The sequence below is a fragment of the Lepidochelys kempii genome, chromosome 2 (genome assembly GCF_965140265.1).
Source record: "Lepidochelys kempii isolate rLepKem1 chromosome 2, rLepKem1.hap2, whole genome shotgun sequence".
Taxonomy (NCBI): domain Eukaryota; kingdom Metazoa; phylum Chordata; order Testudines; family Cheloniidae; genus Lepidochelys; species Lepidochelys kempii.
The window spans coordinates 92,878,946-92,892,192 of record NC_133257.1 but is presented as its reverse complement, the minus strand read 5'-3'; the positions used below and the strand labels follow the sequence as shown (position 1 = coordinate 92,892,192).

The 13,247-nt window shown below is 43.0% G+C and overlaps 1 protein-coding gene across 1 annotated transcript; it reads left to right on the top strand.

Moving 5' to 3' along the window:
* Positions 1–11,626: 11,626 nt before the first annotated feature.
* Positions 11,627–12,616, top strand: LOC140906120 (zinc finger MYM-type protein 1-like). Its single transcript, XM_073329625.1, has one exon. The coding sequence runs from the start codon at positions 11,627–11,629 to the stop codon at positions 12,614–12,616; it is 990 nt and encodes a 329-aa protein (XP_073185726.1).
* Positions 12,617–13,247: the final 631 nt, after the last annotated feature.

Here is a 13,247-nt window from a genome sequence, read left to right as displayed (position 1 = left end):
TAGCCCTCACCCCCTCCCACAGCCCAACTTCCTGTCCCATCACGGAGCCCCCTGCCACACCCTGAACCCCTAATTTCTGGCTCCACCCTGGAGCCCGCACCCCCAGTTTAGAGCCCTCACCCCCTCCTGCACCCCAACCCACTACTGCAGCCCTGTGAAAGGGGGTGAGGGTGAGGGTGATTAGAAAGTTGGCAACCCTATTTTACTGCTGCAATTCTCTGGACTGTGGATTTACAACAAAAAGGAGCATCTTGAACTATAGACTGAGGACCTTCCAATCCTTTGGAAGTTACCAGACTTTACAAGCCAGCAGTCTATTCCATCACTGCTAAAAACCTGATATAAGGACTTTGCAATCATTTGTATGTATATAATGTATTAACCATTTATAACTCTCTTCTTTTCTTTTATTAATAACTCTTCAGTTAGTTTACCAAGGATTGGCTGACAGTGTGATATTTGGGTAAAATCTGAGATCCCCAGGTCAATATGAATTTGTCTGATCCTTTGGGATTAGAAAGAACCTCACATGGTGAAATGGGCTTTCAATAACCTCCCATTCAATTAGATTTGGTCGCCTGGATGGCAGCTAAGGGCTGGAATACCTAAAGGGGACCATGTTTGGCTTCTGGTTAACCAGTGTAGTACTACAGAAGCTCTTTTGTTACTGTTAATTATGGAATAGACCACCAGGGGCGGGGTGGGGGGGAATTGTCTGCCCTATTTCTTGCAGTCTTCCCCCAGTGGCCCATCCAGACAAAGTGGGGAACTGCTATTCAATTCCTCTCTCTTTCTGATTAGGAGGAATTTGAATAAGGGGTCTCCCATGTCCCAGATGAGTAACCTAACCACTGGGCTAAAAGTTGTGAGGGAGCTCCTCCTCCTCTTCCTCTGAGTTTTGTGCGGAGTTACATGTCTGCCTAACTCATTCTCACAAAAAACTACTCAGGTGACTAAGCTGCCTGAAGACCAGGAAAAGGGCTTCCCCATTGTGGACTGGAAGCAGAGATAGGTTCTGATCTTTGTGAGAGGGGCAGGGCTTAAGACACACCCCTCTCATCAGTATCTCCCATTGGCTGTTTTAGGCAGCTCCCCACCTAGTGTGCTGGATTTTGTGGATCGCATTCCTAGGCACCTCTCTCTCCCCATGTGTTGTATAACAAGCCTTGGCACCTCACTCAGGCTTTGTGATCAGACTGTTGTTCCAATGATTTTTCTGGCACCTAAAAAATAGGTGTCATAAAGTCTAAGTCCCTTTGTGAATCTGGGCCTAAGGGCAGATCGAGCTATGATTGAAGTGAATGGGAGTCTTTCCACTGATTCCAGTGGGAATTGGGTCAAACCGAAGATATACAAAGATAAGAACAGACATTCATTTTTTCCAATATGAGAGTGCTATCCACATGAGATGATGTATTATTATCTATCTGACATTACTGTGTTATGATTCTGAGACTGCCGAATGTGAACTGTGGCTAAAATTTTCAAACCTGGATGCTTAAAATTAGGCTCCTATATCTAGATTTAGGTACCTAAATCAGCACTTTTGAAAATCAGGCCACATATTTAGGTGCCAAACCATAGATTTAGGAGCCTAACTTTAGACATGCAGATTTGATAATTTTGGCCTAAATGTTGTTTTTTTTTTAAATTGAGCAGATTCAGACTGAGCTGAATGCTCATCCTGTGCCTTCTTTCCTGAGAGACCTGAATCCTGAGTAATTCACTACAAATTACACAAGCCAGCTGTAATTAAGCTTCATCTAAGGTTTTTAAAGTAACTTCACACAGCAGCAACTGGACCCACACCTCTTTGTAAATGAGAAGTAATATAGAATTGTAGGCCTGGAAGGGACCTCAAGAGGTCATCTAGTCCAGTCCCCTGCACTCAGGGCAGGACTAAGTGTTATCTAGACCATCCCTGGCTGGTATTTGTCGAACCGGCTCTTAAAAATCTCCAAGGATCCATTACACACAAGACAATGCTTGACAGCATTTTGAGGGAGGAAAAATCTCTCTCTTGAGAAATGCATTCTAATGAGAAATATTCCACTGAGTACAAAAAAGAAAAACTATCAAAAATAATTAAGGCCCTAATCCTGCTCCCACTAAAGTCAGGAAATTTTATCATTGACTTTGTCAAGGTTCCTCCCCCACTCTGAACTCTAGGGTACAGATGTGGGGACCTGCATGAAAAACCTCCTAAGCTTGTCTTTACCAGCTTAGGTCAAAACTTCCCCAAGGTACAAAATATTACACCCGTTGTCCTTGGCCTGGCCGCTACCACCACCAAACTAATACTGGTTACTGGGGAAGAGCAGTTTGGACGCGTCCTTCCCCCCAAAATACTTCCCAAAACCTTGCACCCCACTTCCTGGACAAGATTTGGTAAAAAGCCTCACCAATTTGCCTAGGTGACTACAGACCCAGACCCTTGGATCTTAAGAACAATGAACAATCCTCCCAACACTTGCACCCCCCCTTTCCTGGGAAATGTTGGATAAAAAGCCTCACCAATTTGCATAGGTGACCACAGACCCAAACCCTTGGATCTGAGAACAATGAAAAAGCATTCAGTTTTTTACAAGAAGACTTTTAATAAAAAATAGAAGTAAATAGAAATAAAGAAATCCCCCCTGTAAAATCAGGATGGTAGATATCTTACAGGGTAATTAGATTCAAAACATAGAGAACCCCTCTAGGCAAAACCTTAAGTTACAAAAAAGATACACAGACAGAAATAGTTATTCTATTCAGCACAATTCTTTTCTCAGCCATTTAAAGAAATCATAATCTAACACATACCTAGCTAGATTACTTACTAAAAGTTCTAAGGCTCCATTCCTGGTCTATCCCTGGCAGAAACCAGCATACAGACAGACACAGACCCTTTGTTTCTCTCCCTCCTCCCAGCTTTTGAAAGTATCTTGTCTCCTCATTGGTCATTTTGATCAGGTGCCAGTGAGGTTACCTTTAGCTTCTTAACCCTTTACAGGTGAGAGGAGCTTTCCCCTGGCCAGGAGGGATTTCAAAGGGATTTACCCTTCCCTTTATATTTATGACAGACTTAAATATCAGTAGGTGCATACCCTTAAAAACAAAAATGAAAGAGAGCAATTGTGGACAAATACCATAGAAAGAGTGACTCAGATTGGTAGAGGAGAGTTTTCAAGCAATAGAATCATAGAATCATAGAATATCAGGGTTGGAAGGGACCTCAGGAGGTCATCTAGTCCAACCCCCGGCTCAAAGCAGGACCGATCCCCAATTAAATCATCCCAGCCAGGGCTTTGTCAAGCCTGACCTTAAAAACTTCTAAGGAAGGAGATTCCACCACCTCCCTAGGTAAGATTCCACCACCCTCCTAGTGAAAAAGTTTTTCCTGATATCCAACCTAAAGCACCCCCACTGCAACTTGAGACCATTACTCCTTGTTCTGTCATCTGCTAATAGTATAATAGTGCAAGCTTCTTAGCTCTAGACGTCTGCTTGGTTTCCAATTATAAATTAAACAGAATACAAGTAATCACAAAGGAGGTTGACTATTAACAAGCAGTCAGGTAAAATTGGAGAAATAAAATAATGCCATGGCCAGTGACCATGTTAGAGTCCTGGGTCCCAGTACAGTTTGTCTGTTTTAAAAAAAAAAAAAAGAAAAAAAAAGCTGTACTGTCTAGAAATACTCTGTATTTGGAACCAGTTTAAAGTGACTCAGAAGCATAGTTGCTGAATGGAAATAATAATGAGGAGAATATATAGCAAATGTGTGTGGGTAGCAGTTGTTTTGTCCTTTTGTCTCAACAAAGACAGGTAATTAAAGTTTGCAGGGATAATAATTTAGAAAAGATGCCTACTTTTGTGTCGACCACAAGGAATCTTCAGAAAGGGGTTCATCTGAAGAAGGACCACCTATCTACCTTCTAGTAAATCCATGGCTGTTTTATATAGTACAGTCTTTGTTCTGAGCAGTTTTACTTGTCAATGAGCAGTTTGCAGTCCAGCATGCATATCCCGCTACTTGTTAACTGCTTCCTGGGCCATTGAAATACTATATTATTCTGGAAAGTTCCACACTAAAACTTTGAAACAGGAAATTTTGCTATGATTGAAGAATAGTTCTTCCATATCACTGGAATCTTTTAATAAGATCCTTTTGTTATGGAAGATGATGAGGCTTTCACTTGGATTGCTTTGGAAACCATCCTTGGCTTAGGCGCTAGGTGTGCTCAACAATCAGAGGAGAAATAAAAAGGGAGTCATCTTGTTTGAAAAGCTGTTTTTGAAACTTAATTTTCTTTTTTTTTTAAGTCACATTTTTGTGCATTCAGGTGTTCCAGTAATTCTCAGGTTGAACATCAGTGGTAGTTCTTGAGTTCTCCTACTTTGTCTCAAAGATAGAAAAAAAGAACAACTTTGGTTCTCTTGCAATAAAGTGTTAATATCCTCTTCAGCAGTGGTGGTGCAATCTTCAGAATCTGCTTGGTTGTCATCCTACTTTAAAATTGCTGAACTGCATTTAAATCTGCTTTAATTTCTGCAAAATGGTCTCTAGAATTCAGACTACTTTTCCTTACTTTATTGGTGATGAATGGCCATGATCTTTAAAGTTATATGGATCCTATGCGTTGCCATCAGAGCATCCTGCACCAGGGTGTAACTCTCTTCCTCATGTAGTGACTGAAGAAGATATATAGAAAGTTAGGTACAGAGTGACACACACTAAATGTACTGCTAGGACTATATGTACTATCACTGTTATCAGAGATTGCCTGAGTTCATGTTTTTTGTTACTAACAGTACATTAAAGACGCAAGTGACATGTCACACAGCAACTCCACTTATACAAAGAGTGTGCAGCTCACAAAATATCCCAAATTCCATATCTTTCACAGGAAAAAGGTAAACTCTGGTATAACAGGACTCAATAGCCTTTGAGGCCATTGGAAAGACTCTCATTGACTTCAGTAGCCATGGGATCAGGACACAAATGGGGAAAGTGCAATCATAAGCTCTTCAAATACATTATCTAGCACTAAGGGGTCCTCAAAGGGGCTTCTAGGCACTACTGGAATATAAACAATTACATCCGTAAACTAGAAACAAAACAGACATAGCTGTTATCAAAGGATTTTATTCACAGCTGTAAAGCTTCCTAAAACAGCCAAAAATATAGTTATGCATCAGTATGAAATAGGTATAAATTGCATAAGTTAAAACTGCAGGTGGTATTCTAAGGACCTGCTAAAAAAAGTAGCCTGACAATAAACCCTGTAAAGAGAATGTTGTTTTGGAGCCAAATGACCTGCATGCTGATTTGATGACGCAGGTGAAAAAAATAAGCTGTCCTATACCTTCTGTTGCATGCAGAGATTTTTGTAAATCCAATCTCTGTGGAAATCAAGTAGCCTGCACTGACTCCTCCACTTTGCAGTCTGAATATTATTAATACTTTGGATGTGGGCCACAAGAGGAAGAATATGCATATCTACAATATTGATCAGAGGCTCTTAAATACAATAATCTTTACCCTCTTTCTAGAGTCTCAGTATCAAAAATACACTTACCTCCAGATTATACAGATCACAGAAACCCACAAAGTGAAACATGCTGGACAGACATGGTCTCAAACTCTGTCTTCTCTTGCATGTATGATTCTTTGCCAAGCTGTGTAAGAAGGAGACAAGATTCAGAGAGGCTATTCTTTTGGCTTTGTTATCCTTAAATTGTTTAGCTATTATACTTGTTAGAATGACTTCAGGGCTCGGGTCAGTAGAGTCCTACTGTATTTCTCCCTAATGAAAGGAAATGTTGTTTGTGTGGATTCTAGGCTGGCACGTGAACGTTAACTAAACTACTAGCTGCTAACTTATATGTTGTTTGTTTTAAGAGGCATATGCGGGGTTGGGAGGGGACCTAGCTTTTTATTCCTTTGCTGTTTTTCTAATTCAGAGTTTTAGAAACTGATAGAATGAGAGCTTCAAGAATGCAATATTTTTGCTCATTGATACAGAGGGAAGATCATGTTTCTTTTTCCATCAGTGGCCAGTGGGTTTTATGTCATAAGTAGCTGGTTGAATATTTTTTTGATGGAACAATTTTCCTTTGGAATCTGCCATTTCATCAATTTCAAAACTGTCCATGGGAATTTCATTTTGTGGAAAATTTCAGAACTTTATATTTTTTGTTCCAGTTCTGAATAGAAACTAATTTTGAAATCATGGAAAATTTTCTATGAAATGGAAATCCCAGTTCCCACATAGCACTAATCATAAGATGAAAAAGTTTAAGGCCAGAACTGTCTGTGTATTTGTTCTGTTCCTAGCAGTTTGGCCCTCTGAGTGCTACAGGGATGCAAAAAATTATTAATTGTGAAGAGGGGTGACTCGTCATTTGAGCACCTTCTTGTGGCTGGGTGTGGCATTTGGTGTTCCCATTTGGCACCCCCCTAACAATGACTGCTCTGGTCCTCTGGTGGTCCACCTCTCCCCGTGACTTGGCCCTTCAGCCAGATCACAATTTAAATCTGCCCCTTCTGGGGTAACAGTCCAACAAGTAAATACTCAAAAAGGTCTTCAGCCCCAACTCCAAATGTCTGACCAGCACACCTCCTTCCCAGCATGCCTACAGAGTAATGGAAAGGTGGATTCAGCTGTAAAAACAGCTCAAGAGACTGTCCGACAAGGCTGTTTCTTCTCATTCAAACCCCTTGTTAGTATTTTTGGCACACAGGAATATCCCATCACTGCGGTGCCAAAACAGTCTAGCACAGGCATTGGTGTCATGAAGGACCCGAACCCTGTTACCAAGAAGGGGAGACCTGTTGCAGCCAGAAGGACGGAAACACCAGACAGAGGAGATGGCCAACAATCAGAGAAAGCAGGCACAAGAGTACTACAGGTCAGCCAAGGACCTACCAGCCCTGGAGACAAGTACTCCTGTAAGGATCCAGCCATTAGAGATAGGTTCGTCATCTGCTTCATATATGAACTGCTTCCTCTTTTTTCTAATATGGATTGGATCTGGTTCAAAAAGTGCCGGTACATCCAACTCCTCCGCAAGTTCACCTGCATCTACCAATGTTTTCTCAAAGTCTGTGTCACTTCTGCGGCCCCCAAGAAACTTCTTGGTTTCTCCAAGTTGATTAATGGTGTCACGTATGTCGAATTCTTTCGCCTGAAGTTGTTTGCTAGTCATGTTGATCTCAAACAATATGTCATACCAAACAACAAGAGAAACAAGAAACTTGAAACTAGAAATGGCTTTTGCAAGATCCTTTCCATCAACTCGTGACGTATTGCCAGATGATCCTGTTAGAGTAGTGTCATCATAGATCTCTGTCGAAGAAGGCTGTTGCCTCCAAGCAACGCTTTGCAGCATCATTAACAACCAAATTCAATGTGTCTGTATTCACACTGTCAGTCTTGGCAGGACCATCCTGGGATGGATGGAGAGACTCAGCTAGGAAGTACTGCAGCTCCCTGCTTGCCCTACACTCCTCTCCCTCACCAATACCACATAGTTGGAGCCAATCAATCGCTATTTGCATTTGAAGCCATTAGTGCAGCTCTACATTTCCCTTTAGCCCTGATCTCTCTTTGGGGCACCGTGTCTCTCTGGCTTTGTCCTTCTCTCCTCACCTGGGTCCCAGTTTGCAGAAAGACCCAGCCCAGGGCAGCTCTGACCGTTTCCCTGCTTACAGAGGCTGGGGCAGGGAGAGGGGCACCAGGGCAGCTCAGCTCTGTGGGCTGCCGTCCCCTCCAGTGGCCCCAACTGTGAGGAAGAACTTACCTTGGCCAATGCACCGGTGTCCTCTTCCTCCGCCGGGCTGCACAGCAAGGCTCTTTTGTTCTTCGGGGGGGGCAGGAGGGGTGAACAAGCTCTCCGTGCCCCCTGCTGGGGCTGAGCGTGGAGGCTGAGCCGAGGCAGCTGCCTGTTTCCTTGCTAAGCCCTGCTGCCGGCAGGCTCGCTTTTTGGCACCTCCAAATTTTGACACCGTAGATGGCCGCCTAGTTCGCCTAGTGGTTACACCAGTTCTGATCTAAGGGTATGTCTACATGTGAAGGCATACTGAGCTAGTGCTAATGTAGGTAGCATGGGTCCCATAGCAGTGATGCTGTGGCAACATGAGCTTCAGTGCAGGTTGGACAAGCCTGCCTGGCACTCTGGTGCAACAGCTTCATTGCTATTGGTATCTGTGCTAGCTAGAGTACGTCTACATGTGCTGCAATCACACTTCCAGTTGCAGTGTAGACCTATCGTAACACAGATCTTCTTTTCTGTCTGTTCACATAATCTCATCTCAGTTAGGTGAGCCCCTTCCAATCCATATTGCCTGTCTCTCCTTACCAGAGAAAGTTTATTTTAATCCTCTACCATGTCTTTGCACCACTGCTGTCTGTAATTTTATTCCTGGAGGAATTCTGTGCCACTCTGCATGTGCATATTTCATGTGCCATGCATATTTATAATTTTTTTTGCATAAAATAGCTTCTGCTGGAAAGTTACTGAAAAGTTGCCACAGTTCCACCTTTTTCACACCAGAGGGTGCTGCGGTCCTCAGTCTAGTCCCTTCCTCCAAGGGCAAACTGCAGTCTGGCTTAGCCCCGTTCATCACTGGCTCCCAATAAGCCTTTTCATGATTGGCTGAGGCTCTGCGCAGCCTCTCTGGCTTGCTTTAACCCCTTCCACACCAAAGTGGGGCAGCTGCCCTACTATAGCCTCATTACTTGTAGTCACTCAAAATCTATCTTTCTGTAGTTAATAAATTTATTTCATTGTTTTATCTAAACCAGTGTGTTTGGACTGAAGTGTTCGGGAAACTCCATTTGGGATAACAAGATTTGTGCATATCATTTTCTATTAATAAATTATGGACTTTATATGAGCTTGTATTGTCCTGGAGCATGCTGGGCAGTACAAAATGCACATTTCTGGGCAAAAGCTGCTTCAAGAGGGCACTGAGAACACAAACACCAAGGCTGCACGCAGCTCTGAATAAAAAATAAAAATAAAAATAAAAGAAACCATCTCCTTGCCAGTTCCTTCAGCACTTGCCTTCAGGCAGCGTTTGGGGAAATTAAAGCTTTTAAGGCTCAGTCTGTTGAATCACTAAAATAAAATTCTTCTTGTTAACTTCTGTTCTCCTTTTAATGTAAAAATGTTATTTTACAGGAGAGCCTGTAATTAGAAATGAAGATTTTCATTTTTTTTAATAATGTATGAAGATGCTCATAGTTAATGATGTTTTGTTCATAAAACACACACATCACACATGCGCACACACACACTCCCAAGTTTAATACATAACATATCCACATACAAGTGAACTGATCTGCAGTTATGGGCCAAGCTGAAAACAGTCACAAGCTAATGTACTCATGGTGGATACGTATACATTATATACACACATGTATTTACACCCAGCCATCTGAATCTTTGAACCATGCTAGCTTATGTTTTGTATCACAATCAAATTAATCAGAATAATCACTTGTGTAAATTATATATCCCAATGTAATTAGAATTAACTAAGACATTTAAGACAGTAGTCTGAAAAATTATTTACTCCTGGGGGAATTTGTGCCAAAAAATAAAAAATTCTGCACACAATATTTAAAATTCTGCAAAGTTCTGCATATTTTATTCATCATAATAACAGACTATAATCACACCAGTTTCAGTTATTTTGGTAATTTATTTCAAAATACCTGAGAGCAAGTATGTCTGTAACAATACAGACAACAAAAAAAGATTTAGGAAATGCTTTTTGACAAATAGATTCCTTACTAGGCATATTAATACAGAACTCTGAGAAACAATTCATGTAAACTACAATACAGAACTGTATTTCCCACACCCCTCAGAAGCAGTGCAAAGACTTAGGGGAGTCAGGGATAATGGAGGTCCTGAGGGAGAGGGAAGTAATTGCTAGGAAGGAGCCTGGGTATGAACTTGAAGGGCTGTTGTGTAGGGGTGGGGAAAGTATGGAACAGTGGGGGTTTTTGAGGGGTGGGGGGTGGGGACAGATTGTTAGAGAGGGTCCCCCATGCAGACCGTGGCTGACCCTAGCCTCTCCCATTCAGTCAGGCACATCTGCTCCTCTCCCCATGTGTCCCTGCCCCGCTTTCTCCATGTAGCTCTGCACCCCCTCCTCCTTTGTCCGTGTGTACCTGCACCCCCTCAGTCAGCCCCCTCCCCTCCTCTCCATGTGTCCCTGAACCCCCTGTCTCCATATGTCTCTGTGACCCAGCTCAGCCATCCCTCTTCCTTCTGCCCACACCCCCTCTGCCCATATGGCCCTGCACCTCCACTTCCAGTTAGCCCCTGGCCCAGTCTGTCCTTCCCCACTAGTCCTTATGAGCCCCTGACTGACCCGCCCAGCACCCCACACTGTCTCCCCACATCCCCTGTCTCCTGTGCTGGACAGGAGTGGCTGCTCTGTTCTAGCACCGCAGCACCCTCTGGTGTGAAAAAGGTGGAACTGTGGCAACTTTTCAGTAACTTTCCAGCAGAAGCTATTTTATGCAAAAAAAATTATAAATATGCATGGCACATGAAATATGCACATGCAGAGTGGCACAGAATTCCTCCAGGAATAAAATTACAGATAGCAGTGGTGCAAAGACATGGTAGAGGATTAAAATAAACTTTCTCTGGTAAGGAGAGACAGGCAATATGGATTGGAAGGGGCTCACCTAACTGAGATGAGATTATGTGAACAGACAGAAAAGAAGATCTGTGTTACGATAGGTCTACACTGCAACTGGAAGTGTGATTGCAGCACATGTAGACGTACTCTAGCTAGCACAGATACCAATAGCAATGAAGCTGTTGCACCAGAGTGCCAGGCAGGCTTGTCCAACCTGCACTGAAGCTCATGTTGCCACAGCATCACTGCTATGGGACCCATGCTACCTACATTAGCACTAGCTCAGTATGCCTTCACATGTAGACATACCCTTAGATCAGAACTGGTGTAACCACTAGGCGAACTAGGCGGCCATCTACGGTGTCAAAATTTGGAGGTGCCAAAAAGCAAGCCTGCCGGCAGCAGGGCTTAGCAAGGAAACAGGCAGCTGCCTCGGCTCAGCCTCCACGCTCAGCCCCAGCAGGGGGCACGGAGAGCTTGTTCACCCCTCCTGCCCCCCCCCCAAAGAACAAAAGAGCCTTGCTCTGCAGCCCGGCGGAGGAAGAGGACACCGGTATATTGGCCAAGCTAAGTTCTTCCCCACAGTTGGGGCCACTGGAGGGGACGGCAGCCCACAGAGCTGAGCTGCCCTGGTGCCCCTCTCCCTGCCCCAGCCTCTGTCAGCAGGGGAACGGTCAGAGCTGCGCTGGGCTGGGTCTTTCTGCAAACTGGGACCCAGGTGAGGAGAGAAGGACAAAGCCAGAGAGACACGGTGCCCCAAAGAGAGATCAGGGCTAAAGGGAAATGTAGAGCTGCACTAATGGCTTCAAATGCAAATAGCGATTGATTGGCTCCAACTATGTGGTATTGGTGAGGGAGAGGAGTGTAGGGCAAGCAGGGAGCTGCAGTACTTCCTAGCTGAGTCTCTCCATCCATCCCAGGATGGTCCTGCCAAGACTGACAGTGTGAATACAGACACATTGAATTTGGTTGTTAATGATGCTGCAAAGCGTTGCTTGGAGGCAACAGCCTTCTTCGACAGAGATCTATGATGACACTACTCTAACAGGATCATCTGGCAATACGTCACGAGTTGATGGAAAGGATCTTGCAAAAGCCATTTCTAGTTTCAAGTTTCTTGTTTCTCTTGTTGTTTGGTATGACATATTGTTTGAGATCAACATGACTAGCAAACAACTTCAGGCGAAAGAATTCGACATACGTGACACCATTAATCAACTTGGAGAAACCAAGAAGTTTCTTGGGGGCCGCAGAAGTGACACAGACTTTGAGAAAACATTGGTAGATGCAGGTGAACTTGCGGAGGAGTTGGATGTACCGGCACTTTTTGAACCAGATCCAATCCATATTAGAAAAAAGAGGAAGCAGTTCATATATGAAGCAGATGACGAACCTATTTATAATCTGAAAGAAAAATTCAAAGTGAACTTTTATTTTGCTGTCATTGACACAGCAATACGTTCAGCTGAAGAAATATTCATATTGATGCAGCAAATTAGTTCAGTATTTGGCTTCCTATATGATATTTACAGTTTGCAAAATACAACATCAAAGCAAATTATGGAACATTGCTTGAATGTGGAGCAAGCTTTGCAACATGGTGAATCCAAAGATATCGATGCCTTTGACTTGTGCAATGAATTGCAAGCTATTGCAAGACGAGTCCAAAAGAGTGCATCACCACAAGATGTTCTGAACTTCATATGGAAAAATAAGCTGACAGATACTGTCCCCATTACAGTTATTGCTCTTCGCATCCTCTTGACTCTCCCAGTCTCTGTGGCCATTGGTGAGCAAAGCTTCTCGAAGCTCAAGTTGATAAAAACAAACATGCGAACATCAATGTTGCAACAAAGACTTGTTGGGCTATCTACCTTGTCAATAGAACATGACATTGCTCGCAGCATTGACTTGGAGGAACTGGTTTCTAAATTTGCTAAACTGAAAGTGCGGAAAAATAAATTCTAAATTATAACGTGTTACTCTGTGACAGTGTATTGTGTATAATGTATATGATTTATTTTAAGATCCATGCTATGTTGTGCAAAGTGAAAACAATAACAATGTCAACACAGTCAGGTTATTCATTTATTTTCATTAAATATGTAGACTAATGAAATTAATAAATTTTCAAGCCGAATCTGCATTAATTCTAATGAACAATGCCACATTATGCAGTATTCATTTTTGAAAGTTTATAATAAGCGATGCTCTGGGGGGAGGGGAGGGGAAGGAGGGGCGCAAGGTGGAGGTTTCACCTACGGCGAAAAATATCCTTGCACCGGCCCTGCCTTAGCTGAGAAGAGGGAGCAGGAAGGACATAGAGCAGCTGGGTGTCCTTGAATGTAAGCTGAGTGTCCTTGAGTGTAAGCTGAGGCAAGGAGGTCAACTCTGAATTGCTTTCTAACATAAGGAAAATCAATAAAGTTGTTTCAGATGTATTTCTTTGTGTTCCTGAGAAGGTGGACACTTAGGTCACGAAGAGCAGGAACTTGCTGATAGCATAAAGGATGATATTGAAATAAACATTATGTGAGGGGAGAAAGACATGTCAGATAATTCCAGTAGAAGTGGCATTGAGGACAATGTGATGAAGACG